At 34.7% G+C, this 26,801-nt stretch overlaps 3 protein-coding genes across 5 annotated transcripts; 2 read left to right on the plus strand and 1 right to left on the minus strand.

Moving 5' to 3' along the window:
• Positions 1 to 3,230: 3,230 nt before the first annotated feature.
• Positions 3,231 to 13,688, minus strand: LOC114399345 (importin-5-like). Its single transcript, XM_028361527.1, has 20 exons — positions 12,321 to 13,688; positions 11,586 to 11,789; positions 10,754 to 10,858; positions 10,197 to 10,262; positions 9,949 to 10,113; positions 9,722 to 9,796; positions 9,459 to 9,610; positions 8,738 to 8,873; positions 8,598 to 8,667; positions 8,364 to 8,491; positions 8,224 to 8,280; positions 6,621 to 6,806; positions 6,432 to 6,524; positions 5,855 to 5,940; positions 5,651 to 5,717; positions 5,483 to 5,549; positions 5,261 to 5,397; positions 4,370 to 4,461; positions 4,174 to 4,240; positions 3,231 to 4,079 (listed from the first exon to the last, which is right to left on the minus strand). The coding sequence occupies exons 1-20, from the start codon at positions 13,563 to 13,565 to the stop codon at positions 3,915 to 3,917; spliced, it is 3,363 nt and encodes a 1,120-aa protein (XP_028217328.1). The 5' UTR covers positions 13,566 to 13,688; the 3' UTR covers positions 3,231 to 3,914.
• A 3,999-nt stretch (positions 13,689 to 17,687) lies between these two features.
• LOC114398445 (probable glycosyltransferase At5g03795) lies at positions 17,688 to 20,876 on the plus strand. Of its 2 annotated transcripts, none has more exons than XM_028360641.1 (3): positions 17,688 to 18,145; positions 19,079 to 19,676; positions 20,297 to 20,876. In XM_028360641.1, exons 1-3 carry the CDS (start codon positions 17,788 to 17,790, stop codon positions 20,799 to 20,801), a joined length of 1,461 nt encoding a protein of 486 aa, XP_028216442.1. In that variant the 5' UTR covers positions 17,688 to 17,787; the 3' UTR covers positions 20,802 to 20,876. The 2 variants fall into 2 exon arrangements, with proteins under 2 accessions (XP_028216442.1, XP_028216443.1); XM_028360642.1 differs by having other exon boundaries at positions 17,689 to 18,145; positions 19,112 to 19,676.
• A 1,372-nt stretch (positions 20,877 to 22,248) lies between these two features.
• LOC114400149 (DNA ligase 1) lies at positions 22,249 to 25,376 on the plus strand. Of its 2 annotated transcripts, XM_028362450.1 has the most exons (3): positions 22,249 to 22,404; positions 23,785 to 24,169; positions 24,269 to 25,376. In XM_028362450.1, the coding sequence occupies exons 2-3, from the start codon at positions 23,843 to 23,845 to the stop codon at positions 25,106 to 25,108; spliced, it is 1,167 nt and encodes a 388-aa protein (XP_028218251.1). In that variant the 5' UTR covers positions 22,249 to 22,404; positions 23,785 to 23,842; the 3' UTR covers positions 25,109 to 25,376. The 2 variants fall into 2 exon arrangements, with proteins under 2 accessions (XP_028218251.1, XP_028218250.1); XM_028362449.1 differs by having other exon boundaries at positions 22,252 to 22,404; positions 23,785 to 25,376.
• The last annotated feature ends 1,425 nt before the right edge of the window (positions 25,377 to 26,801 follow it).

The following is a 26,801-nucleotide window of genomic DNA, read 5'->3' on the forward strand; positions in this document are numbered from 1 at the left end:
GTAGTTTGTTGTATGTTATGACTTTGGTGATTTGATCGGTAATTACACTAAAATGGGGGAGGTTTGTTGGACATTTTAGTGTAATTGATCTCTTTATTATGTTAAAATAAGAGTGCACGCTTGTTTTAATGTAATAACGAGATGTTCGGTTTGGGAAAATTTTGAAAGTTACATGGAAGTTACTAAAACTTCCATCAACGGCAGTTTTTAAAAAGAAATAACTTCCATCAACCGCCAAAAACCACCTGTTCTTTGATCATAAATAATCATTCTGGTTCAGAAAGCACAACGGGTGACAAAACATACAAGACCAAAACAAAACTCTTGAATTATAATCTTCTGATTTTATCCGATTGAACAATTTTGGTTGAACCCCGAAATTTGATTCAATCTGAAAGTGTTATACATGACTTCAGATTTATCCAGTATCATCTCGATTTTTCAAATTAACCAACAGTATGTGAACGTAGCGACACTAGATCTGTTGTAGCAATGTAAGACCACTTAGTATACGACAAACAACTCACGCTTACAACAAATTTTGAAACAGAAGACAGCCAGCCAATGGGAGCTCTGCAAGGATGACTTGGTCTTCAAGCAAGAGGAGGAGGAAGTGGCAACAACGAATTTTTTTTTTGGGGGGATTTTAGACTTTAGATCTCAATTTTGTGTTGCTTGAGTTTTTTTAGATCTAGTTGTGGCTCAAAAATTTCTGTTTTCTCCCAAATTTCAACCCAAAACACCATTTCTTTTTTTTTTTTGGGAAAAATGTAAATTATATTAAACCCAAAATGATACAACAATAAACGGGGCATATTTCGCAGCTAGAGAAAATCAAAAGCCTCCCTAATACAAGAAAGTCTATATCAAGATGCTAAAACAAATGCAACAAGTGTGTTTGTCTATACATAAAAAACTTAATCTTGCTAATAACCTCTATTACAGAAAGTTGATAATCTTCAAAAATCAGCTTGTTCCTAGACAGTCAGATGCAGTAAACTGTAATTGCTATAGCCAGACAACGTAATTTTTCTTGAACACCTGATATGGATCTGCCTCTAATTAAAAAGTCAGTAATACGCTGTAAAGAAGTGAAACACCTGTGGAAAGGAGCCAAATCACGAATGTGAGGCCAAACTTGGAGAGATTTCCTGCAAGAAAAGAACAAATGAGCATTTGACTCATCCTCATTTGAACATAAAGGACAGAGGGAACCCTTGTTCAAAAAAGCAACTTTGTCAAGAGTAAGCAGCCGGTTCCTTTTAGCAAGCCACAGAATGAAAGACATCGTAGGGGGGATTGCTGGGTTCCATATAACAGAACACCAACTAACAGTTGGCTTGACACCTCTAATGTATTCATAGACTTTGCCAACAAGCAATTGTTCATTGGTGCTCCAAGATTGAATCCTCTTTTTGGCCTCTTCCGTACTTAGCTCTTTGGAGATAATAAAGTCCCTTATTTGAATGATTTTCTTTATCAAAACTGAATCTGATGAAGAAGTATTATAATTCGACACATCGCTCCCTCTGAAATAGTAATGGTGAACCCACCGAACCCATAGAGAATCTTTCTTACAATGGAAGTTCCACAGGATACGGGAAAGAAGCGCAAGGTTCCAGTCCTTGAGATTAAAAAGGCCTAAACCCCATTCTTTTTTCGGAGAACAAACTACTGACCAAGCAACCAAGGGCTTGTTTTTGCCAATATCCGCTTTGCCCCACAGAAAATTACGGCATGAAGCGTTGATCCGGTCCAGAACAAATTGCGACAAAAGAAAAATCTCCATCCAGAAATTCACAATTCCTTGAATAACTGTTCTGATCAACTCTAACTTACCTGCATAAGATAAAGACTTCTTGCTCCATCCCTGAATCAGGTCAGTCATCTTGGAAAGCAAGAGAGCATAATGACATACATTTAATCTAGATGATAAAAGGGGGAACACCCAAGTATCTAAAAGGAAAGTCACCCAAGCTAAATCCAGTAAGCTGCTGAATATGAGAAAGCTCATGAGGCCTAATACCGGCTGAGTATATGGCAGATTTATCAGAGCTGATGGAAAGCCCTGAAACCCTACAGAAGTGCTGAAGCTTGGCAAACATAGTTGACACAGAAGGGATATCTCCTCTAGATAGAAGCATAATATCATCTGCAAAAGCCAAATGAGATAGTTGAATACCTGCACAGTTGGAATGAAATTTAAAATTGGCATCATTCTTGAGGCTGCTAAAACACCATTTCTTTATTGTACCGTGACTATGGGAAATAAAAGTTGGGTAACGGTTAACGTTTGGCATGGAAGAGCATAGGAAATTTGGTGTATGAAAGAAGAAGAGCATTTTCTATTTGTTGTTGTGTTGATGATGCTTTGTTATTAGTTGTTGTTGTTACTGGTAGATATGACACAAACAAGTATGTAATTCCCCATTCTCATCCCTATTTCTTCAAAATCATTTCCATATCTATTCTCATCTCATCCTCGATAAGTATGAATTTTTTTTTTCTTCATCCTCGTCCCTCCCTGCTGGATATGAGTATACCATATATGTCTTATAATTAAAAGATTTTTTTTGCAAAAGAAAATTTTAAAAAAAATGAACAAAGCTAAAATTATTTTTATAAAAAAATGAACAAAACTAAAAAAAGTTGAATAAAATAAAAGTATTTTAATAATTATGTGTCTAATACAAGACAAGTAGGTACATATCCATTCCCATTTTAAAAAGTTGGATATTACCTATACTCTACCCAATCAAAACAAAGATCATCTATCAAAGTCTAGACGAGAGTCGTGATTCATAAATGAGTTTGTTTGTCATGTCTAATGACTTGAATAACCTTGTTTTCTAGAATTCAAAGAAAAAAAAACTTTATCTTCTAGAAAATTTATGTAAATTTGTGAGTGGGTTGATTAAATTTTATAGTCTTAATTTTTTTCTTTTTCAACTCCATAATTCATGCTTTCCCCTCACCACCACCACGGCGGTGGCATCACCATTTCCTTTGTAGAAGCAGAGGACATGAAAAGATGAGGAAGCTTTCTGGTTTTTCAATACTTGTTGCTAGGAGGATGAAGGTTCATCATCGGCAAGGTAGACAGCGTAGCCAAAGGGTGGAGAACCTTAATGAAGATAGAGAGAGAGAGAGAAGAAAACAGTGCAAGGTAAATCAAGAATAAACAAAAAATGAGAAGAAAAAAATAAAAAGGGAGAAAAATGACAGCCATGGATTCAAAATTTATAAAATTTAACGGTGAAGAAATACTTTTGCATGGTGCGAAAGGAGTTATGCTTGTGCACCCTAGACACCGTGTCTCCAAACAAACCTAAAGTTAACTTGTTTTTTTCGCCACCTACAGCTTTCTGCCCTACTCATCTCTATTTTCTCTATCCTAACATAGGATACGTGATAGGAAGGAAAAGCGCAGGGAAAGAAGCATGCAGATATACAAATTAATTTAACTATGACGATTTGCTTCCAACATCCAAAAGAAATGACCCATCAAAACTGTTACAACTCAAAAATAAACAAAAGAATGCTATGCGATTTGCCTGAGCCATGCATGACTCAGGGTCACGCCTCGTCCCCATCATCCACAGACAGGATCGAGTCACTGTTCATTTGAGAATTCCTTCTGACTATAACACAGTATACACATTTCACACCAAAACTGTTTCCCATCCAAACCAACTCAACAATGCTCTGCCTCTGTGACAAAGCCATACCTCAAGTCCTGGCTTGCATAACCAAGTATGGAATCAGCAATCATGAAACACGAACCAGACGCAGCTGCTTCTCAAAAAAAGACACTCCAATGATGCTAAGGAATGAATTTGACCTGACAAAGCAGCTTCTGAAAAGGTAACTATGACATCCCATGACAATAGACACGCATCTTCTGACCAAAACTACTAGGATGATAGGATGGACTGAAGTGCAAGCTGCTGCTGAGGCTGCAAGGATGACCAGGTTGAAGCAAGGGTAGAAGGTGGTAAAGTCTGTTGAAGCTGCCTCAATAAATTAATCATCCTACTAACAGTCTGTTCGGTTGCCAGATCATTTCCCGCACATAAAATCTACATCATAGTCGATGCAAAACAAACATTTTATAAGGGAAAAGTGGATCCAGAATCTGACAGCAGTAACTAAGAGAACTAGCATTGAAAGTACCTCGGCAAAAACTGCAACAATTTTGGAAAGATATTGATTGTTGGGACCTATAAGTTCTCTATCAGATCTGAAATTGAATGGAAGTGTGTATCAATACATATGCCGAATATTGAAGTCAACAAGCAACAGGAACAAGAGGAAGCAGATTAGGTAAATAACAATAAAAAAAAAAACATGTTCGGGATCATAACCCTACCTTTCAACCATTGAACAAAGTTGGTCATGCACAACCTTAGCTTCAATTAAATCACCTTTTATAGGCAAGCAACTTAGCCAGGCAGGAACAACCTGATATCAAGCAATAATGATTGAAGTTAGAAATCAAAAACACAGGCAGAGGATTTTTCTCTAAACTTTCATTTCCATAAGGATTTAAAAAATCAGTGTCAGAACTCAGTACCCATCTTAACCTAAAACCAAGATTTGCAGCCTGTGAATTTCAGAGAACCCAGCAAGTGATTGATAATAACAAATTATGAATAGAATTCATCCCATAATCAATTACTGGACTTGAAGAAGAGTTTTTCTGATGTGAATGACTTGGGCAAATTCTTCTCTAAGCCTCAAGAATTTATAACAGTAGAAAATTAAATACCTTAATCCTTAGGTTTAGCTGTTTAGGGATTGAATAAACTTAATATAGAAAGCATAATCTTTCCTATTCTATCAACAACTACCATGCAAAATAGAGTTCAAAGTCTTCAATTTAATTATTCACGAAAATATTAATAGTTGTCTGTGTGTGTATCCAGAAACAACAAATCCCAAGCAGCAGTTTTTCCACCGCTGGAGAAAACAGAGCCTGCCTAAGAAGCCCCAAAGTAATTTCAGCAAAGGCTGAAAGATGACAGCCCTCCAGATTATCAGGATTCCATCTGGATAAAAGTCAAAACCATACTCTAATGATAAAAAACAAAACAAAAAAAAAAACATTATGAGATGCAGTGGCATTAAAAAATACTAACCCAAGCACTTGACTACCAACCTATACTTTTTCAAATGACATTGGGATCACAAGCAAGATTAAGTAAACAAGAACAGCATTTTAAAAGACTGCGGAGACATGGAGCACCAAATTGTAAAATACCTGTGCTGCATTTATGCTATCACGATGGAATTGGCATATTTTTCCAAGAGCTGAGACGGCATTGTCATATGCCATTATGTTATCAGCATGTAGTGCATTTGGATGCCTTATCACAGCATCTAACCTTGAAAGTGCCTCTGCAATAGAACAGAAACATTTATCCAAAAAATATATATAGTAAGGCATGACAACAAAATAAGCAAATGGTATTGTGCAACTAACCTCCAACAAGGGGGCTGAAAACAGATCCACCAAACTCAGCACAAACACCAACACCATAAACAGCAGCCTGCAAAGAAATTTAATTGTTTTGTTAGATAGTGCCTCAATTACGTCCCAAAACTGAATAAGCAACATTAAAATATAATAAACCAAGAAGGGGCAATGAACCTGTCGAACATCGGGATATTCATCATTGCAAGCTTCGAGTAAGAATGGAAGAAAAGAATCATAATATCTGTAGCAACAACATAAAAAAGCATTTAGAACAATCATTCAGAGTAAAGGGAATAAAATAATTTTATGCATGAAATTGCAGACAATCAACAATAAGAACAAAAGAAAAGGGGACCCCCAAAAGGAGAGAGATCTTACTTAAGAGCGGCTTCACGACCGTGCTCAGCAACATCATCAAATATACAAATGGCAATTCTCCTTTCCTCTGAGGTTTTGTCTTTACCCTGATTATTGAATATCAATAAGGGAGAAGGGGAATTAGATCAGAAAACAGAATGGCAAATATGTCTAAGCAAATGGCCACCTGTACAAAACTTAAAAAGTGTGTGTAGTCAACATACATATTAGCAAGCAGATTGGTAATAAATTAGCAACTGTCAATAATCCAAATTATTTTACTTGTGGACCAGGGAGGGGGGAGTCAGCACATCAACAAGTTCCATTAATAAAAACACATAATTTCATACAATAACATTTCAGGAGGAAGCAGTGTCATAATAGTGCTAGTACACACAAATAGGAAACTGACTGCCTTCATAGGAAATAAAAGATAGTTTTTCCTTCAAATTAAATGCCTATAGAGGAAAAAGATTTGACAAAAAACAAAAGATGGAAAAACAATGAGAGGAAAGAGAATACAACTTTTAAGCAAGAACATAAAAAAACTTCAAGACACATTCAAGATACATTATTAAAGGAATGAAAAGAAACTTACAAACAAAGGTGTTAGGTATGAGGACAGCTCATCAAAGAAAGGCAAGAAAGATGTCCTGAATGTTTTTATCAAAGTTCCCAAGCAATCACCAACCTAGAACACATTGATTCAAAATAAGAGCTAGAACAGCACATAAAAAAAGTATTTAATGAAGTGATTCAGATCACAAAAACAGATTACTCAGCATACTTGATCAAAAAGCTCCTCTTCTTGCTCATTTTCTTCATTGAGTAGTTCTCTTTCTTCAGCATCAAAGTCCTCTTCTTTGGCCCTCTCTGCTCTTTCATGTTTTCTTGATGAACTGGCCGTAAGGACTTGTTTAATCTCATCAACAATGCTCCGAACTTGCTTTTCATCTAGATGTGATCCAGAGACCTGAGAGCAAATCCTAGCCAGCTTCAGTTTAAAACAACACCTTAAAGAGAATTGATGACTTAAGAAATACAATAAACAAAATCACTGAGATTTTAGAACAGCATAATATAGCACACACACCCAAGTCCTACCATGATGCAGATAGAGACAAATATTGACACAGATGGACAGATTATTTTCCTAATCTTCTATATACATGCAGAATTATATGGCAACATAAAAAAATCAGAATAATTTTATTGCAGTTTCCTAGTAGAAATTCATTCCATTTCCAGACTATCAACAGAATATGCCATTTCTGGATCACTATCCATATTTTCTGCTCAAACCACAAGTGATTGAAAATATCAGGATAAGAATGTCATCAGGAATTGAGGATAACTGTGACTTGTGAGTATGGAATAATGTAACAGGAATTTATTCTAAGTAAACAGGAAATTCTTAGTATTTTGGGGTTATTAGGAATTTTGCTTTTGGTCCACATTATTTGACTTTAATCCCTATAATATTTTTGTGTGCGTTGAATTAGTCTTTGTAATATGATGACTATATCCTTATTTTAAGGACTAAAATCAATATAGTAAACATATTACAGGGATTAATTCAACAAGGGCAATACTACAGGGATTAATTCAACATGGACAATACTACAGGGACAAAAGTCAAACAAGGACCAAAAGCAAAAAATCCTATTTTTCAGGGATTAAAACTGAAGAATTTTTTGTAAGGACTAAAACCGAAAATGGGGTACATAATGAGGACTGAGCCTTTAGTAAATTAGCATTATTTTGAATTTTTAGTAATTCTGGATGGCCTAGTTATCAATCTATGCCTAAATCGCATGTACCGAGTTTTGGGAAACTTAAACTTGATTTGAGAACTGAAAAATTGCTTATAGTTGTTTCTCCATCCAAACTGTACTCCCCCCCCCCCCCCTCTTTCTTCTCCAGTTCTACCCTTTTCTGTCCCTCTCTCACATGTGCTCAATTTCTTCTTCCCTTTCCTTTCTCCCTTACCGATTCCTACATGAGTGTTGCAAAAGAATAAACTGTATTTTGTGATGTTTATACTTTATAGGCACTGCATAGAATGAGCAAGAATAAGTAACCACGCCACTAATATCCTATTGCAAAAAGTCAGAAAAAAAGTTCCCTAATTATTCAATCCATGCTACATTTCACCATCTTGTAATACACAAATTCTATTCTATATAATCCAAGACACAACATTACAGAGCCAGAGCACACCTCATGGACAGAATTTTCTCCCATAAATCATTTTGGGTATCAATTTTTCCTTCACTTGCATAATTATTTGAGAGAAGGTAAATAGGATTGTATATAACGGAACTGTAACATAATTCCAATAAAAAGATGAGTGTAAAAATCTTCCATCCAGATAGATGAATGTTACAAACCTGTATGCATTCATTCAATGCATCCAACATGCTTGCACAAATTTCTACTTCTGGCTCCTGGAAGACAGCAAAAATATATATTGATACAAAGCCAAAAAAACAGCAGAATAGACACCATAGTAGATAGGCAGGACTTTAACCTTGTGTAAAGCCTCCACCAAATTTGGTATTATATAATCAGAAAGCTGTTTCACATAAGTCTCATCACGACCTTGTGATTGTCCCTTCACTACAGCTGATTTTGCCGAGGACAACAGTTCCGGCATGGCTATAAACAAAGCAGACAGGTGAATATTTAAAAAAAATCAAAAAGGGCTACTGGAAATAAACAAACTACAAGTGAGATTTTGGTTCTTACAGAGCCAAGAAAATACCTGAAACTGCTGCCTTCCTAACTTCTTCATGGAAGTAAAATTTAAGAAGAGGAACCAATGTGAAAGCAACCTAGATAATTCCAAAGTTAGCCTATATAATATTCTGGACTGGAAAATGCCAACAAAATATAAAAGTCAACCTGGTCAATCCAAGGAAAAAATCCTTCCTTCAACTCATCAGCATAGCAACATAGCATGTTACAAGCAGTGGCCTTCTCCTCCAACACACTAGTCTTAATGCCTATCCTTTTATCCCCAAGTGTAATTGTTTCAATGCTAAAAAGAAGAACAGCCAGATACAAAAGTATTTAAAAACAAAACCAAAATATCCATTAGTATAATCCATATCTATTTCTTCTTCATTTTCAGATCTAAAAATTGCAACTCCCTTTTCCTCTATGCTTATTCCCTTTTTTCTTCACATATGAGAATGAGAGGCCATATAATGCATGGAATTTCTTTTGCTTAAAATTTAAGCCCAAGATGCCATGAGAGTTGAGAGACCACACCACATGTTCTACAAATTAGGCTGAAAACAACTCCTTGAAACCTAAAAAGTATTTAACTAAAAATGCATGCCTATAGACAAGTATAAAGGATCTAATACATGGAAGTATTGACAATGATAGTCATACAAATATAAATAAATAAAAGAAGCATATGTAGCTCACATTATCTCAAATGGACAAAATAAATTTTTTTTTGAAATAAAGACAGATGTTGATTGACGCTCAAATACAGGGAAGGACAACCCAAAGAAATGAAATGAAGAAAAAATTGAATATTAAATCATGTCATGCCATGGATATCAATCAATTATGGCAATGACATCAAATTCAGTAACAATAACTGAAAGGGCACCTGTCATCATCTTCATCAAATTCAGTATCAGAATCCGCTGATGTAATGGTCACATCGGGCTTAAGTTGTGCAGACTGGAGCAAAGGAGGCATCACAAAACCCATATATGGGAGAAAATCCTGCCCAAGGCACTTGCAAAGCCGTGCCCATGCCTGAAAGCATGGCATCCAAGTGAAAATTTGAGATTCGTAAGAATTTTAACTAAACGACAAAATAAATATATATTTCCAAGTTGATGCAAAAAGCTTGTAAAAAGACCATACTTGTAACATGTAACTTGCAGTTGGATCATCAGCATCCAGTTGAGATTGTTGCAGTGACATCAAGACATCCATGACCTAGTAAAGGAAAAAATGAAAACTATACATTAGCACACTGAAAGTAAACAATGAGTAAAGGAAAGAAAATATAAAAATTACTACTTCCAGAAATACATATGAATTTAAAAAGAAACACAAGAAACAACACTCTGAACTAAATTAAAATCCACCTGTTTGGCATCATCCCTGAACTTCTCCTTTCCAACAGCCATTCCTACCAAACTAATGCACTCCATTGCTTTGGCTCGAAGCATACGATTAGATTTATCATTTGCGTTCACCAAAATAGCTTTTAAGTATGGCATCACAGCATCATAATACTTCTGAAATTGCACCTGTTAACATGGCATTTCACGTATTAAGTATAAAACTTAAAAGCATTGTCATTACTATGGAGAATATTGGCTACATAAAGCACCTCTGAAGAATCTGCAACAGATGCTAAGGCTGTCAAAGCCCCTTCTTGAACCATTTGCTTCCCATTCTAGAACATGGGCAAGAAAAGAAAATATAACTACATATTTAAACACTAATCATCGGAAATGCATAAAATAGGAAGCATGCATGTCAAAATATTTATTATTGAGTAATTATAAAGCACTTCACAACAATGGATTGAACAAAATTTATAGGAGGCTTACCATTATGAAAAAAAATTACAAACCCAAGTGCATGATTTGTTTAGCTCAAAAGATATTAAGCAATTATTCATTCAAAACAAAAAACTCCTAAACATGCTCTAAGGCTTACATTGCACTAACCAAAATACAATTAAGATTAAAAAAATTAAATATAGGGCAAATGCAGTTCCACTTGGAGAATAAAAAAAGAAGCCAAGGAGAATCCATAAAGAGCTAATTCCTTCAAACCAAGATGTCCAATCAAGGAAAACACCATATGATCTCTAGAAAGATATTATTATCCAAATATTCTACAATTTTCTTGCCAGCTAGATATCAAACAACAGTCAAATACCTGCAGGAGTACCAAAAGTTTGCTCACAATCCCATCTAAGTAAGGTGTTAGGATATCTGGGGTACAATTCTCAGTGAAATTTAGCACTGCAGAAGCAGCATGAGCCTGCAACATACAAGTAAAAAATGATGGAGCAGATTAATGAGTTTCTGAATGTAAATGAAACGAGTTATCAAAGATCAAGAAAATGAAGATTCATATTTACACAGACAGAAGTCCAAAAAATAATGGCACTAAACAGCAGATCCATCAACTGTGAAGACAGACTTTTGGGGTAGAAGAACTCTAATATCTCAAAGAAACTACTCATATAAACCATATTCAATTGATGAAAAATAATAATAACAGAATACCCAAGATGTTGAAAAATGCATAACCCAGAAAATTCACCCCAACCATTTAACTTCCTTAAATCTAAATGTCCAATAAGAATTAGAAAAACCTCTGCACAAAGCCTTGAGAAAACTGAGCATAGTAATAGCAGTAATTACTAGTTTTCCATTTACCACCAGAACCTATAAACAACACAAGATGATAACTGCATGAGATTTCTTTGATCATACGCGACCAAACTCAACCATTTCATTAGACTAAAATGTCTTATCTCCAGCAAAATGCATACATGATCAAGAACAAAAGAAAGAACACAAAATAGCATATAGTGAAGCTAATTTATAGAGCCCATCTTAGCATAATATGAATGAGAATATGCAATGTCACATAACACAAATTTTGAACATAATTAGAAAAAAAAAAAAAAAGGAGAGCATGACCAGAATTATTACAACAGGAGACAATGTACCTAATCCATATAAAAAAGCACAATACAAACCTGTACTCTTGGATTTTGAAAATCATCCATGGCTCCAGCCAAAGCCGGAAGCACTAAGTGGTGAAATTTAACCTGCAAGTCTGGCCCCAAATCCGTGGACAACTGCCCAATTGCATTTATAGCTGCCCATCGCACTCGAGGGTGAGGATCACGAAATGAATTCAAAATCATTGACAATACCTGCTCCAGATTCTTTATCATAACCTGCACCATCAAATACCACAATGTTAGAGACAAACACAAAAACACACAGAAACTAAGGGATTTTTTTCCCAGCTTAACAAGAGCATCCATCCACACAATGCATAAAAAAGTAACAAGGCAAAGTTACAGAATTCTAAGTCTTCTAATAATAACATACAAATTAAAAAGTAACGTATTGCATACCATACTTACATGAATCACATACTGGCACCCGTACACAAAGGTTTAAACACAACAGCACAACATAGAAGGACAAGAACACCAAAAACACAGTAGCAACAAACGTAATAAATAGTGTAAAAAATAAATTATGAAAGGCCAGCATCACCTGTTATCATCACCATCACCATCAAAGATCACAATACACAACAATTTAAGAGACAAGCGCGCACACAAATCAAGGGATCTTTTTTCACTGCTACCTATAAACACTCATCCGCACAATGCATAAAAAACAAAGCATGAAACAGAAAAGCAAGAAAACACCAAAAACACAGTCCCGAGAACCTAGTAAACAGCAAGCAAAGATACCTTGGAACAACCCTCGGCGATTTGCGCAAGAGCAATGAGCGCAGCATGGTGCTTTTCCCACTCAGGAGCAGCCAAGTAGGTGGGCAGCAACTCAGAGGCAACCGGCACAATGGTGTTCCCACCGAGCGAAATCGAAAGCCTATCCAGACACTCCTGTCCAAAGCCATAGTTACTCGTCTCGCCGGCGTCCTCATCCTCATCCTCATCCACTGCACCGTGCCACGCAGGATCATCCTCGATATCAAGCACCAAATTCATCAACACACCAAAAAGCTTCCTCACAAACTGTGGAAACTTCCTCATCATGCCGGGAGCACGCTCCCTTGCCTCGGCGAGAGTAACCACAAACTCAATCGCCAAGTGCCGTGTTCCTTCCTCCAAAGTCTCAGCTTCTGCGACCTGTAACATGGACCCCACGACGTCGACAATTTGTCGCCGGAGGAAGCGCGGCTCGGTGCCAGCGAGCTCGATGAGAAGCTCAAGCGCCTCCTGAGCGACGGCCTCCTGGCCGGAGTTCAGCGCCTCGGTGAGGGTCTGCATCATGAGAGGGAGGAGGTCTTGGAAGCGGTCTCTGTCGGAGGAATTCGTGAGGCATTGGATGAAGTTGATGGCGGCGGCGAGGGCGGCGATGCGGACGTCGGAGGGGGTGGAGGAGTGAAGGGAGCGGAGGAAGACGGAGTGGAGAGTGGAGATTTGAGGGAGTAGGGTTTGGCCGATGTAATGAGCCAATTGGGCGAAAATAAGGAGCGAGATTTCTTGGAGCCTGGGGTCGGGGGAGGTGACCCACTGGAAGAGGAGGGGGAGGAGGTCGGGCCAGGCGGCAGAGTCGTCGGGGAGGGTGGCGGCGGCGAGCTCGGAGACGGTGTCGCAGAGCTTCTTGGTGATGGATTTGAGGGGCTCGTTGTGGAGGGAGGAGAGGAGGAGGGAGTGGAGGGAGGAGCGGGCCGGGGGGGAGAGGAGAGGCCAGAGGAAGGAGTCGTGGTGGCGCGTGAGGTGGCGGCGGAGGAGGATGGCGGACATGGTGCGGGTCTCCGGGTTCGGGGAGGAGTGGAGGAGGTGGGCCAGGCCCAATAAGAGGGCCTCAGGGCGGGCCTGCTTGCAGAGGTTGAAGAGGGACTCCGCCTGGGAGCGCTGGTCGTTGGAGGAAGACATCAATTGGGAGATTAGGGATTCCAGGTGGGCCGAGTCCGGGCCCAGGATTAGCGCCACTTGGGCTTCGCTCTGCTGAATCGAATCGCTCGCCATCCCTCTCTCTGTGTTCTGAAGAATGCGAGGGAAGACGAAAACGCCAAGGGTTTGGGTTTGTGTTGCTGAGGGAGGGATTTTAAATGGCGGGTTTCGATATATCCGTTTCTCTCAGGTTCCTAACCTACGGTTTTTTTACAGTTCCAATGCGCTTTCCCTTGCGCCGCGATGCTTTGAACTTTCAATCATTTCTGTGTTGGATTAAAAAAATTATATTAAGATTTATTTTTAATTTGATTTAATAATAAAAATATTTAAAAATAAGTTATATTATTTTAAAATTAACTTTATTGATACTCATTTAAACACGTACTATGCATGTTTGGATATTCAATGAAAAATTTATTTTGGGGTAAAAATACTTTTACCAAATCATAAGGATTCTTACTTTTAATTATATTCAGGTAAAATTAACTAAAAAATGAATTAGTATATGAAGAATATTGAAAGTTAGTAACTGAAAAATAAGTTTATTAAATTATAAATATTTGATAAAATGAACTATTAAAATAAATAAAAAGTATAAAATAATATAATCATAATTTATTTTAAAAAGTAATTAAGAAGTTAAATAAATATATTAAGAATAAAATTAAAAGTTAAAAACTAACATTTAAAAAAATATTATTTTAAATAACATTTTTAAAATACTAAAAGTTACTAAAAAAAACTATTAAAAATATATTTATTAAACAATCAAATAAACTTTTAACTAATAAAAAAATAAAAACTAATTAAAATACTTTGTTTATAGCAACAAATTCAATTGCTGGCATGGAGTACCTCTCCTCTCAACACTTTTTGGCTCGTTGTTTTTGGTTAGTTGACGCTTGAATTAAATAATGAGCAATGGCGGTGGGTTAAATATTTTTGTACGATGATGCTTCAGTCTTGGTTGGGGATTAATTAGAGAAGTTAATTACACATGATGTCATATTTATTACTACTTCATCTGTCGCTTTTGATTTACTACATTTTAGCAAAAAAAATTAATGAAGAAGCTTGTTAAAAATTTAAAAGAAAAATATTCTAATTAAGAAATATTGTTGATGTACTTTTGTTGTAGTTTCAAATATGTAATTTTTAATAAAAAAATAATATTAATTCATTATCTAGATTTTTTAGAATACTAAAAAACATTTTGATTTCAATGGTCATTTTATACTACATGCATAGATTCGTTCAAAAAAAATTAATACGTGCATAGTCAGCATAGATAGTATAAAGATTTTATTTTATTGTTCAATTACTTGCTATTATATTAAGTTTTCTAACTTTTATAATTTATTTACAATACAAACAAAAAGATTTCCATATCACATATCAACTGTACAAAGAAAATTTCTTCGCTCAAAGCATTTTGAATTTTTGATCATTCTATAGTATCCATCCCTTTGGCCATCCATAATTACAAAATGTGTTCACAGTTATATTCAAAAATTTTATAGTTTTGTCTGGTATACATCAAAATTTATAATCGATAATTTATAAATATAATGATAAAATTTGACAAGTATCATCTGGCCATATTTAAATTTTAATATATTAATAGACACTAGAGTTGCTAAAATAGATAGGTCCGACCCATTGGCTCGTTGGAGTGGACTGAGCTATAATGAAAAAATATTAATTCAAATAAAATTGAGTTTAAACTCAATAAATATTCGTTTGAATTCAATTAGATCTATTTTGGTTTAATATTTTTTTTTCTTTTAAATTTGTATAAATTTAGACAATAAAAAGAATAAAACAGACCAATATGGCTCGGCTCAACGGATTATTTTTTAAAAGTCAATAAATTTATTATATAAGATAGATTGTGATTGAATGATTATATAAAATATTTTATATTGTCAATGCATAATCTTTTTTCTCTTATTAGAGTAATGATTAAGGTTATTTAGTATAAAATTAGTTGTGTTTGTTATCATTATTGTAATAGTTAAGGTAATAACTAAAATAAAATGTTATAAAACTAATTGTCTCTTTGTTGTTTTTATGATAAAAATTAATATTATTATCATTTAAAATAAAAAATAGTTTCAATTGTATGTGTAAAAATAGTAAATATTTTTAAAAAATTATTACCTATTAAATGTTAGACATATAAAAACAATTTTAATGGAAGAAAAAAAATATTACTTATTAAAATTTCTTTACTTTTAGTTACTTTGGGGTGCCCAAATGATGTTTTACTCAAAATAATAATAAGGGTTAATTAAGTTTTTAGTCCTTTGTTAATTTTTTGTTAGCAATTTTAGTCTTTCTAATTTTTTTTGCCCATTTTTAGTGTCTTGTTTATGTTTTTTTGCTCAAAATTTGTTTTGCCAATTTTTAGTCTTTTGTTTATTTTACATTTGGGATTAGTTTTGAACAATAAAAATAAATGAGAGACTAAAAATAGGCCAAAAGTTTTAGAGAGACTAAAAATGATAACAAAAAATTAATGAAAGACTAAAAGTTGTTAAAAATATTTTGAAGGACCGAAAATTATAATATAAAAAAGTTGAGAGATTAAAAATTTAATTAACCCTAATAATAATAAGCATCAAAGAGTAAAAAACCGGTGTGAATATAACGGGCCTAAAAATGAGGGAAATTGCTTTCTGCACTTCCTTTTTACCTTCACGTGCCCACAAATAACAAAAATACTCTTCTTGTTACCTAGCACCCCATTCCCCATTCTGTAACTCTAACTTCACTCTCTCACTAACATTTGTCACCCTCTTCACTACCGCCACACTCACCCCTATCTCTAATGTTCCAAACTCACCTTTTCGTTGTTGCCCTCAACAACTCATCCAAACTAAACTCACCTCTTCATCGTAGCCGCTCATGCATCAATGGATGACGTGTCCACCATTTCAACTAGAAATGTAAATGAGTCAAGTTACTCGAGGTGACTTATTAAATGTTCGATTAAGCTTATTCTTTTAATTAAATAAACAAACTCAAACTTAACATTAAGCTCGATTATATAAATGAACTAAGCTCAAAGCTTTACAATTTCAACATTAATAGCTTGTGAATAGTTTATTTATATATAAAGAAAAAATATTAAAATTACATAAATTCTACAAAATATATATATATATATATATATATATATATATATATATATATATTGAAATCACATAGATTCAATAATATCATACCACATGTTTAACACATATTTTTATCTGTAGATTATTATATATTATTAAAATATATTTTTTACAGAGTTATTGATAAAATAATTTATTAAATACTAAATTGATAAAGTTAAAAAATAATTTAAGATTTTTTTTTTTGCAAATTAAAAAATAATCAAGTTTTAAATGATCTAAACAAGCCATGTCCAAAACTTTTAATTAGGCTCCTTTAAATAAATGAGTTAAGCTTGAGCCACCTATTTTCTTTCACAAGCCAAACTTAAATTTCAAATATTCGGCTTAACTTGGTTCATTTGTACCCTTAACCTCAACAACCACCTACTAGTTGTGAAACTTGGGCTTTGGCGGCACATGCGAAGCGTGTGAGGTGTTGTTCACATGTTGAGGAATTCGCGACAGAGTGTGTCGACGACTAGGTGAGGAGGGCGACGATGATTGTGTTGGAGAAAGGATTGGGTGAGGAACTCACGAGACAATTAACCTTCCACAACATGCTTCTTAAATAAAGAGTTGAAATTGTTGTTACCTAAACTCAACCTCACCAAATCGTCATCCAAATTGGTGCGAGGAGGATGAAAACAGAGAGAAGAGAATTGTTAGGAGTGGGTGAATGAATGAGATGCAAATCTACACAGTTTTAAACAAATGACTATTCAATAATACCTATGCCGATGCAAATCTAATAGAAAAAACATAAATTATTTCAAAATATGAAAAAATCATATACCGGAATAGCTATTCTAAAATAAGATTCTAGAATACCTTTTCGGAATGTGAGTATTCTGGAATACCATTTTTATATTATGGACTTCTAGAATAGATCTTCTAGAATAGGTATTCCATGATGGGTGCAGGAAGTAACTTTTTAAAATGTACACTCTTGACCGGCCCAAAGTTTCTGCGTGGATGTCACGGTGTGTCTGTGTCAGGTTTGGTTTCAATTACCTCTTCTTTGCTTTTTGTAGCTTAGTACCGGTATATCCAACGTTTGTGTTCGTTTTATTCTTTGTAATTGTCTCTGTCTATTTCTTCCATTCTCATTTCTCTCTCTTTCTCTGTTTCCACATGCCATGGTTCGTTCTTCCTTGCTCTACTACTACTCTCAACGCCGTCTTGCAGGCTCTTTCAGGGGCTTCTTCTTCATTCCCACAACCTTAGCTCTCTTCACCTCTTTCTTCATTCTCTTCTACATTTACTCCACTTCAAACATCTTCACCCATCACAACCACCACCCTTCCACTTCACATTTCAAACCACACCCTCCCTTTTCCACTACCCCTTTTATTGCTACCACTCCTCACTTCGTCCCTGTCTTCAACCACAATGCTTCCGAGTCCACAAAATCTCCTCCGACTTTCCAATTGGGGTATGGCCTCGGACCGCAAAGTCAACGGGGTCTGCCTCTGCCACCGCAATTCAGCTCAAAGGGTACGCGAAAGTTTCGTTTTTTTTTTTTTTTACTTTTGTTTTCTGTTAATATGCTTCTGGGTATAATTTCTCATGTGGCTTTCGCGTTGTTTAACGAATAGGCCTTGTTTGGATAAGTTTCTCAATTAGTACTTATAGGAAAAGAAATTAAGGTAAAATGAATTAAAGTAATTTTAAGTTAAAAGTAGCTTTTGGGAAAGCTAAATGAGAACTTCTATAAATTTGCTTATACTTAAGCTAATTTTAACTTACGAGAGTAGCTAAATGATTCATTTGTTCATTTTTGTTCAAGGAGAATTTGAGAATGTTAGTAGGACCAGCAGATACCTGCACTATGCTGTACTTGGAACCTGGATTTTGTTTGACTTCTGCATGGTATTGTGTATTCTATGGTGTAGATGAAGGTTACATAATTGATACTTGAACATGTATAGTTCTAATATAGAAAGATTCAATTGTATATTACTAATTTGCTAAAGGTAACTGAATCCAGAATTTCAGAAAATAAATGTTATTTATATCAGCATGTTCAGTGTCTTAGTATGAAGAATTTTATTGTAAAATATAGAACTTATAGACTCAAATAAACCTTGTGAGATGATATCCTCTTCCACTTTCACCTGTTCTGTTGTGGATTATACTCACTTTCTGCGTTCTGTTTTACACTTTAGTTAGGATTTAATGAATAGTAGCTTATCTTAACATTTCCATTATTCTTTCATATAATGATGCTGCTAAGCTTAGCTACATTAAGAGATTTAAGCAAGATAATTTGAAGGGTTAAAGTTGTATCCTCTTTTTCCAATAAGGAGCTACCACATTGATTAACTTTAGGTGCTTCATCATAAAACATACTGTGGTGTTAGTGGGCTCAGTAGGTTGGGCTGATGAAGCTACTGTCAATGTGTATAAACTTTACTGTCTTAACTCCAGTGTGCAGGGAATGTTGTGTTTTTTATGGTTCAGGAAAATTTGAGAATAACGACGTGTTCCATGATAGAGATGTCTTTCTGGAAGACTATAAAGAAATGAATAGGAGCTTAAAGATATATGTTTATCCTCACAGGGAAGACGATCCTTTTGCAAATGTGCTTTTGCCTGTGGAATCTGAACCCGGTGGCAATTATACCAGTGAAAGTTACTTCAAAAAGGTACTTATGAAGAGCCATTTCATTACAAAAGACCCACCAGAAGCAGATCTTTTCTTTCTTCCCTTTTCCATGGCAAGATTGTGGCACGATCGAAGAGTTGGTGTGGGAGGTATACAAGACTTCATTAGAGACTACATTCAGAATATCAGTCACAGGTATCCATATTGGAACAACACAGGTGGTGCCGATCACTTTTATGTTGCTTGTCATTCAATTGGAAGGTCTGCCATGGACAAAGCACCTGATGTGAAATTCAATGCCATTCAAGTTGTATGCTCATCTAGTTATTTTCTAACCGGGTACTTTGCTCATAAGGATGCATGTCTACCACAAATTTGGCCAAGAAAAGGAAATCCCCCTAACCTTGTTTCATCAAAGAGGTAATTGCACTTCTTCCTCTAGGTAGTAAATATTCTGAATCATGCATGCTCTAGAATGCACGTTCTAAACCTATCATGCCCTTTGTGAACTATTTGCTCTTTTATAGAGCAGTTTTTGAAAGTGTTAGCTTAACCATTGATATTAAAGGGACCAACCAATAAGCTAAAAATTAATTGGGTTCATGTACTGCTGAATGACCTGCAAGCATATGATTTCAACTCTACGCCAACAATCAATTAGTTTTGCTGAATATTTCACTCTAAAATTAGAATCTTCAAGAGTAGATCCTTGTAAAATATTTAATCTCAGTTAATGTAACTTTTTGACAGAATACAATTGACTTTGTCTTGTTCCTGCAGTCCACCCCGCTTAGTGGGAAAAGGTTTTGGTTGTTGTGTCTGATAGTGTAACTGAAGCCAATAAGAGGATAATTTCTCAAACATTCATTACATTTTTTAATTAAAGGAATCTTATTTCTTCGGTGCAGTAGGAGGCATGGAGAGGAAAAAGGAAAACAAAGTCTTATCAATCTATAAATGAAGCTTCATCACAACAATGATTTTTTTTTTCAGTATATCAAGTAAAACTCATTTTGCTGTTTTTTGTTTTCGAATCACAGGAAAAGGCTAGCTTTCTTTGCTGGAGGAGTAAATTCCCCAGTACGTGTAAAACTTCTTGAGACATGGAAAAATGATTCAGAAATCTTTGTGCACCATGGAAGACTTAAAACACCATATGCAGATGAATTGCTAGGTAGCAAGTTCTGCCTTCATGTTAAGGGCTTTGAAGTGAACACAGCTCGCATTGGAGATTCTCTATATTATGGTTGCGTTCCAGTGATCATTGCCAACTACTATGACCTTCCATTTGCTGATGTGCTAAACTGGAAGAGCTTTTCAGTTGTTGTCACTACCTTAGATATTCCCTTGCTGAAAAAGATCCTCAAGGATATCATCAGTTCCAATAAATATTTGATGTTACAAAGCAATGTTTTGAAGGTGAGGAAACACTTCCAATGGCATTCACCCCCGCAAGACTTCGATGCATTTTATATGGTTATGTATGAATTATGGCTTAGACGAAGTTCTATAAAAAATTCGTGGGTAGATTCTTTCAGAGTTTAATTTATATGTATGCCACTGTAAAATATTTTCACACAAGCATTTAATAAGAATTTACTTTATCATGGTTATATCTTATTGGAAGTTTGTATAAAAATACTTTACACTAATGGTGCATATAAAACTATACTCATGTAGTAAGTTATTGTGAAGGTAACTTTGTATGATAGCATCATTCAAGAACCAGTGATTTTACATTATTTGTATTCTTACTACCAAAGTGGTTCTCGAGGCAATAGAGCAAAGTATCACTTTTTATTGGACAAAGTACAATTTGTTTGGTTTGTTATGAACACTTGAATCATAAAGTAACATCAAATTATGAAGGACGTTATATCTATCATCAATTAATGTCGTGTCCTTTGCTTGGTAAAAGAGTTAAGACGAGCTAGAGGAATACATATCCAATTCTCTCACTCTCTTATTGGCTATTGCCGTATCCGTTCCTTGTGTTTTAAGAATCTGACAACAGTTGCGGCCACACGGACAATCTTATGAGTTACAAGGGTTTTCCCACACACACAAATACTTTTTTTTCCCTTCAATTTAACCCTTTTTCAATTTTCGTCCTTATTTTTAGTTTCTTATAAAGTATGTTTGTTTTATTTTTTCATCTTTAAATTTCTTTAGATAATACTTTGAGTGATGAAAAAAATGTTATTTAAAATATTTTAAAAACAAAAAATAAAACAAAGGATAAAAACAAAAAAAATTATAAGGACAAAAATAAAAACATACTAAACAAAATTAATATGTTTTGTTTTTATTTAAATGCTAACGATGCTCTTTCAAAAACTCTCTTCTTGAAACTTTCTCTATGATTAGTTATCATTTATTAGAAATCAATAATTTTATTATTTCTTATCTAATGCTTTTTTTTCTCCTATATTATTAAATGAGAAGTGAAACATCTCAGTTATATTGTACAAGGAGGAAATGCAAGAGGGAAAATTACGGAAGATTATGTCAATTTCGATAACAACAAAACATATCAATAAAATATTACGAGAAGAATATTACTAAAATAATTGATTTAATTTCAGTATTGGAATCATTTATTAGAAAAGCAATAAGTTGAAGGAAGACTTTACACAATAGAAATTGAATAAATAGTGTAAATAGTTTTCATACTATTATTTAATTTGAAATTATCATAATAAATTTATTGATTTTAATAATAGTTATCTTAAAATTCATATTTCTTATAATTCATAATTCATAATTCATAATTCATAATTAACTAATAGTATATTTTATTTACACTGACAAATCACAGTTACATAAAATATAAACTCGGAGAAATATAAACTCGAAGTGGTTATTCCACGGATAGAACACGCGAAGAGAAAAAACGCACCGTGAAATTTGGTGAATGACGCCCTCACTTGAGACCCCGACAAAACTTTTCGTAGAAATAGAAATGAAAACCGCTTCATCGACATTTCCTTGCGTACGCGTCAATGCGTGTGTAACCGACACCTCATTAAATGTCGCACTCAATGGATCTGGAAAATGCTATAAATACCTCAGACACAAGCCACTGGTAAGTCACCAAACGTTCCAGAAGCTGCTTCTTAGTTTCTCCAAACCCAAACTTTCACCACAGGTACGTTTTACTTTAAACTATTCAATATTCATCTAATCCTCTAGCTTCATCCATTCATTAAATTTATCTTCGTTCAGACCATGATCTGTGCCTTAAACCATGGAAAATTCTGTTAGCTGAATCTGAATTTATGCATGATTAACGGGAATCTAATGTTGATTGATTTTGTTGATTCTTTTTTATGGCCAGATTTTGTTTGAAATTTTGTTTTTTTAATTCTTGTGGTTATGGTTTGTTGGATTGGCTTTCATTTAATGAGATGTAAAAACTGAAAAGTGTTCACAAGGAAGAGGCAATTCAACTACGTGTAAGGAGGAATTAATTTGGATTTGGAATCTGGATGCTTCTGTTTAAAAGAAAAAAAAATGTTGGATTTTTTACTGCTATGACAGAGATTTGCATGTTTAAGCAAATTAGGATGTGTAGCATTGATGTGTCCCCTGTTTGGTATCTTTTGTGCTTGGATAGGAATAGGTTATTACTGTTTGTTCGCTAATTAATTGGTTGAATCTATTGTTGGAAATTGTTGTTTATCATCTCAGATCTTGTACAAAATTTTAGTGATACAGCTTCATTTTTTTTTAAATGCAGTTTGTTTTGGGTGATATGTTATTGTTGTATGCTTTTTTTTTTTTTGGTCTTAACCCCCATGTTCATCCGGAAAAAGAGACTCTAACTAATTCAGAGTTTGGCCGGGAGGTAACTAAAACTTGACCAAGAATTCTTTCTACCAAAGATTGAACTAAGGTTCGACCTTAATTTTAACACATTAACCACGTGTACCCAATCATTTGGTTATTTTATGCTTTTGTTTACTTGCCCAAATTGAAGAAAAACAAAATGTAGAGTCAAACTGATTGGGAATTATTTTGTTAGATATTGCAGTTTTAATCAATTTAGTTCAACTTGATTAATGGTTAAACTGAGTTTGGTTTTGGTGTTTTCTAATTCCCTGTCTAAGAATAGTGAAAGTTGTTTGTAGCTGGTGATTGGGAATTATTTTGTTTGATATTGCAGTTTTAATAAATTTAGTTCAACTTGATTAATGGTTTAACTGAGTTTGGTTCTGGTGTTTTCTAATTCCCTGTCTAAGAATAGTGAGAGTTGTTTGTAGCTGCTCGTATTTTTATATATCAATTTGTCATCCTTATATTTGATGCTTGGATAGGTTAGCCTAGAGTATTCTGTATGAACTTGGTTGATTTCCATTTGCCTAGCTTGGGCTGTGTGTTATGTCATTGCTTTTGAGGAAGGTATATTTATTAAACTGTTGATTTACTCAGTATGTTGGAGTTTAACTAATAATGTCTTGCAAGTAATTGTTTCAAGCAATTTATTTAAATAATGGCTTGACTTTACTGTCACCTGTGCATGTTTCAGGGACCTGTCAGATTTAGTTAACGTTTTTACATCATCACTGTGTGAAGATAATATAGATATGGAAATCTCCCATGACATCAAGATCAAGGATGACAAGCTAGGTGGTGTGAAGGAAGAGAAGATTAAGGTAGAAGTTGAACTGAAGAATAAATCAGTTGAGAAAGAGCATACAAAAAGTAAAGAAGAGAAGAAACATAAAGATGAAGATAAATCAAAGAAAAAAAAGAAAGAGAAGGGGGAAGAGGAAGATGAAGAGGGAGAGAAGAAAGAAAAAGATGTAAAAGATAAAGGGGAGGATGGTGAAGAGAAAGAGAAAAAGGAGAAGGATAAGAAGGAGAGGAAAAAGGAAAAGAAAGACAAGGATGACAAAACTGATGTAGAGAAGGTTAAGGGGAAAGAACATGATGGGGAGGATGCTGAAGAGAAGAAAGAAAAGAAGAAAAAGGAAAAGAAAGACAAGGATGACAAAACTGATGTAGAGAAGGTCAAGGGGAAAGAAGACAAAGAGGAGAAGAAGAAAAAGGAAAAGAAAGTCAAGGATGACAAAACTGATGCTGAGAAGGTCAAGGGGAAAGAAGATGATGGGGAGGACAATGAAGAGAAGGAGGAAAAGAAAAAAAAGAAAAAGAAGGAAAAGGATGACAAAATTGATGTAGAGAAGGTCAAGGGGAAAGAAGATGATGGGGAAGATGAAGGGAAGAAGGAGAAGAAGGACAAGGAGAAGAAGAAAAAGGAAAAGAAGGACAAAGATGAAGAAACAGACACATTAAAGGGAAAGGGAAAAAATGGTGATGGTGAAGAGAAGAAGGAAAAGAAAGAGAAGGAGAAGAAAAAGGAAAAGAAGGACAAAGATGAAGAAACAGACACATTAAAGGAAAAGGGAAAAAATGGCGAAGGCGAGGATGATGAAGAAAATAAGAAAAATAAGAAAAAGGATAAGAAGGAGAAAGAGAAGGATCACAAAAAAGAAAAGGAGGATGGAAAAGAAGAGGGTGAGAAAGAGAAAAGCAAGGTTGAAGTTTCTGTAAGGGATATTGATATAGAAGAAACCACAAAGGAAGGTGAAAAAGAAGATAAAGAAAAGGATGATGTGAAGGAAGTGAAAGAGAAGAAGAAAAAAGAAGACAAAGACAAGAAGGAGAAGAAGAAAGTTACTGGAAAGGACAAGACCAAGGATCTTAGTGCGCTGAAGCAGAAGCTTGAAAAAATTAACGGAAAAATACAACCACTCCTTGAAAAGAAGGCTGATATAGAAAGGCAGATAAAAGAAGCTGAAGCTGAGGGTCATGTAGTCAATGGGAAGGACAAGGATGAGGTACAGTAGCTGTTTAGGATACACTTATACTATCTTGCGTAATATGCAAACTATGTTTGCTCTTTTTAAGTTGTTTTGTGTAATAAAGTTGCCTTTTTATTTGAGTGAGGAGTGATACATTTGTATTCTTATGCTTCACATGGGATCGATTTCATTCCCAACTAACTCCCTTTGTCTGTGAAGGGCTGTGCTACTTCTAGAGCGTGCCTAACATGTAAACTCCTATTCAATGGAGGCATTACTTAATATTCAAACATCCGACAATCTATTTCTTTAACACCAGATTCAACTAATAACTAAGATTTTATGTTCAAGGTCAAGAAAGCAAATAATGAAAGGTCAATAGCGAATAGCCATCTAGAGAATCAATGACCAGTTACTAAGTATTAAGGTATGTGGCTTTTGCAGTATATGACAAAAAATCTCCACAAAATCAAGCGGGTCTATTTCTTAGTATTTGTTTTTACTCAGCATTTATGCTCCTCAATGAACGAAATCACTGGACTAACCTTTGCTCTCTAAAAGTTAATGAAAGATTGGTATGTGTTATCTGCATAATTCTGCTTTCTCTATTGACCAAAGATAAAAACAACTCATTCTCACATATACCATACCAGTTACCGTTTTTTTTTTTTTTTTTGCATTATGTATATCATGTCACATGCTATAATCTGAAAAGAGAAAGAGTACCCATGTCTTTGTTTTGACAATATGTCACTTACAGGGTTGTGGTTAGAGAGGCAAGCTAAATGAAGTTCTCTTCTTTGTCTGTAACCTATAAGTCATGTTATGAATAAACACAACTTCACCCTGAATTATGCAAAAGAACAAATGATTCAGAATTTAATGGCCCTTGATCTTCAAATGTATTTTCATTGTTATCGGAAGAATAACTTGATGCCAGGTATGCATCGTGTACTAATAGAAAAAACCGTATGAAAGTTACCAACAAAATATGAACCTAACTTTTTTACAACAGAATCCAACTAAATTGTGTAGCCTTGAATGGTTTTGCTTTGGCACGCTAGAAGCCGTCTAGTTTCATTAACTATCATACGAAGGCTAGAGACAAAGTATGGATGATGAAAACCTATACAATTATGGAAGAAACAAAGTGCCGGCATCAGTTCATAAATTTCATTCCAGCTTGGCTAATAACTAATAAGGCTTGAAACTATCTTTCACATCCAATATTTTATTGGCAACAGTTTGAATAAGGCTTTCTAAGTTCTGAAATTTTTTGCCTTACATCGTCAGCCAAGACATGCACTGATTAATTGACTAACTTCAACCTAACCAATACGACAAATTCTTGCCGAAAACCAATCTCTATTGGATATTTATTTATTTATTTCAAATTCTGGTTCAAAATTATCTTTTGATTCTTTTTATTATTGGGAGACATCACAAAACAATCTCATGGGAATAGTGACCAACCTACGAGGTTGTCCACTATAGTTAATTCTAGGAACCGAATGAGGCCACCCCTTCCTCGTGGGTATGGAGGAAGTGCAGTATTTCCTATGGTGACACCTGTTGGAATTTAGGTAATCTTTATTTTTTATGTTGAAGCTAAAAAGAAAAAGTAGGTCTTATCCTAAAATAATTATCAAAGGTCCTAAGATTTACAATATGTTTGATTATTAATGATAGAGAAATACTCATAGGTGATTTTTTATCTACGCGCTTTTTTGAGGATTTG

This window comes from Glycine soja, chromosome 19 (genome assembly GCF_004193775.1).
Source record: "Glycine soja cultivar W05 chromosome 19, ASM419377v2, whole genome shotgun sequence".
Taxonomy (NCBI): domain Eukaryota; kingdom Viridiplantae; phylum Streptophyta; class Magnoliopsida; order Fabales; family Fabaceae; genus Glycine; species Glycine soja.

Coding starts and splice junctions, on each gene's coding strand:
- LOC114399345 (XM_028361527.1), bottom strand. CDS start 13,565: ATGGCGAGCGATTCGATTCAGCAGAGCGAAGCCCAAGTGGCGCTAATC. Junction 10,114..10,196: donor CTGTTGCAGATTCTTCAGAG/GTGCTTTATGTA, acceptor CCATGTTAACAG/GTGCAATTTCAGAAGTATTA. Junction 9,797..9,948: donor TCAGGGATGATGCCAAACAG/GTGGATTTTAAT, acceptor TTCCTTTACTAG/GTCATGGATGTCTTGATGTC.
- LOC114398445 (XM_028360641.1), top strand. CDS start 17,788: ATGGTTCGTTCTTCCTTGCTCTACTACTACTCTCAACGCCGTCTTGCA. Junction 18,146..19,078: donor ACCGCAATTCAGCTCAAAGG/GTACGCGAAAGT, acceptor TCTTAACTCCAG/TGTGCAGGGAATGTTGTGTT. Junction 19,677..20,296: donor AACCTTGTTTCATCAAAGAG/GTAATTGCACTT, acceptor TTCGAATCACAG/GAAAAGGCTAGCTTTCTTTG.
- LOC114400149 (XM_028362449.1), top strand. CDS start 23,843: ATGGAAATCTCCCATGACATCAAGATCAAGGATGACAAGCTAGGTGGT.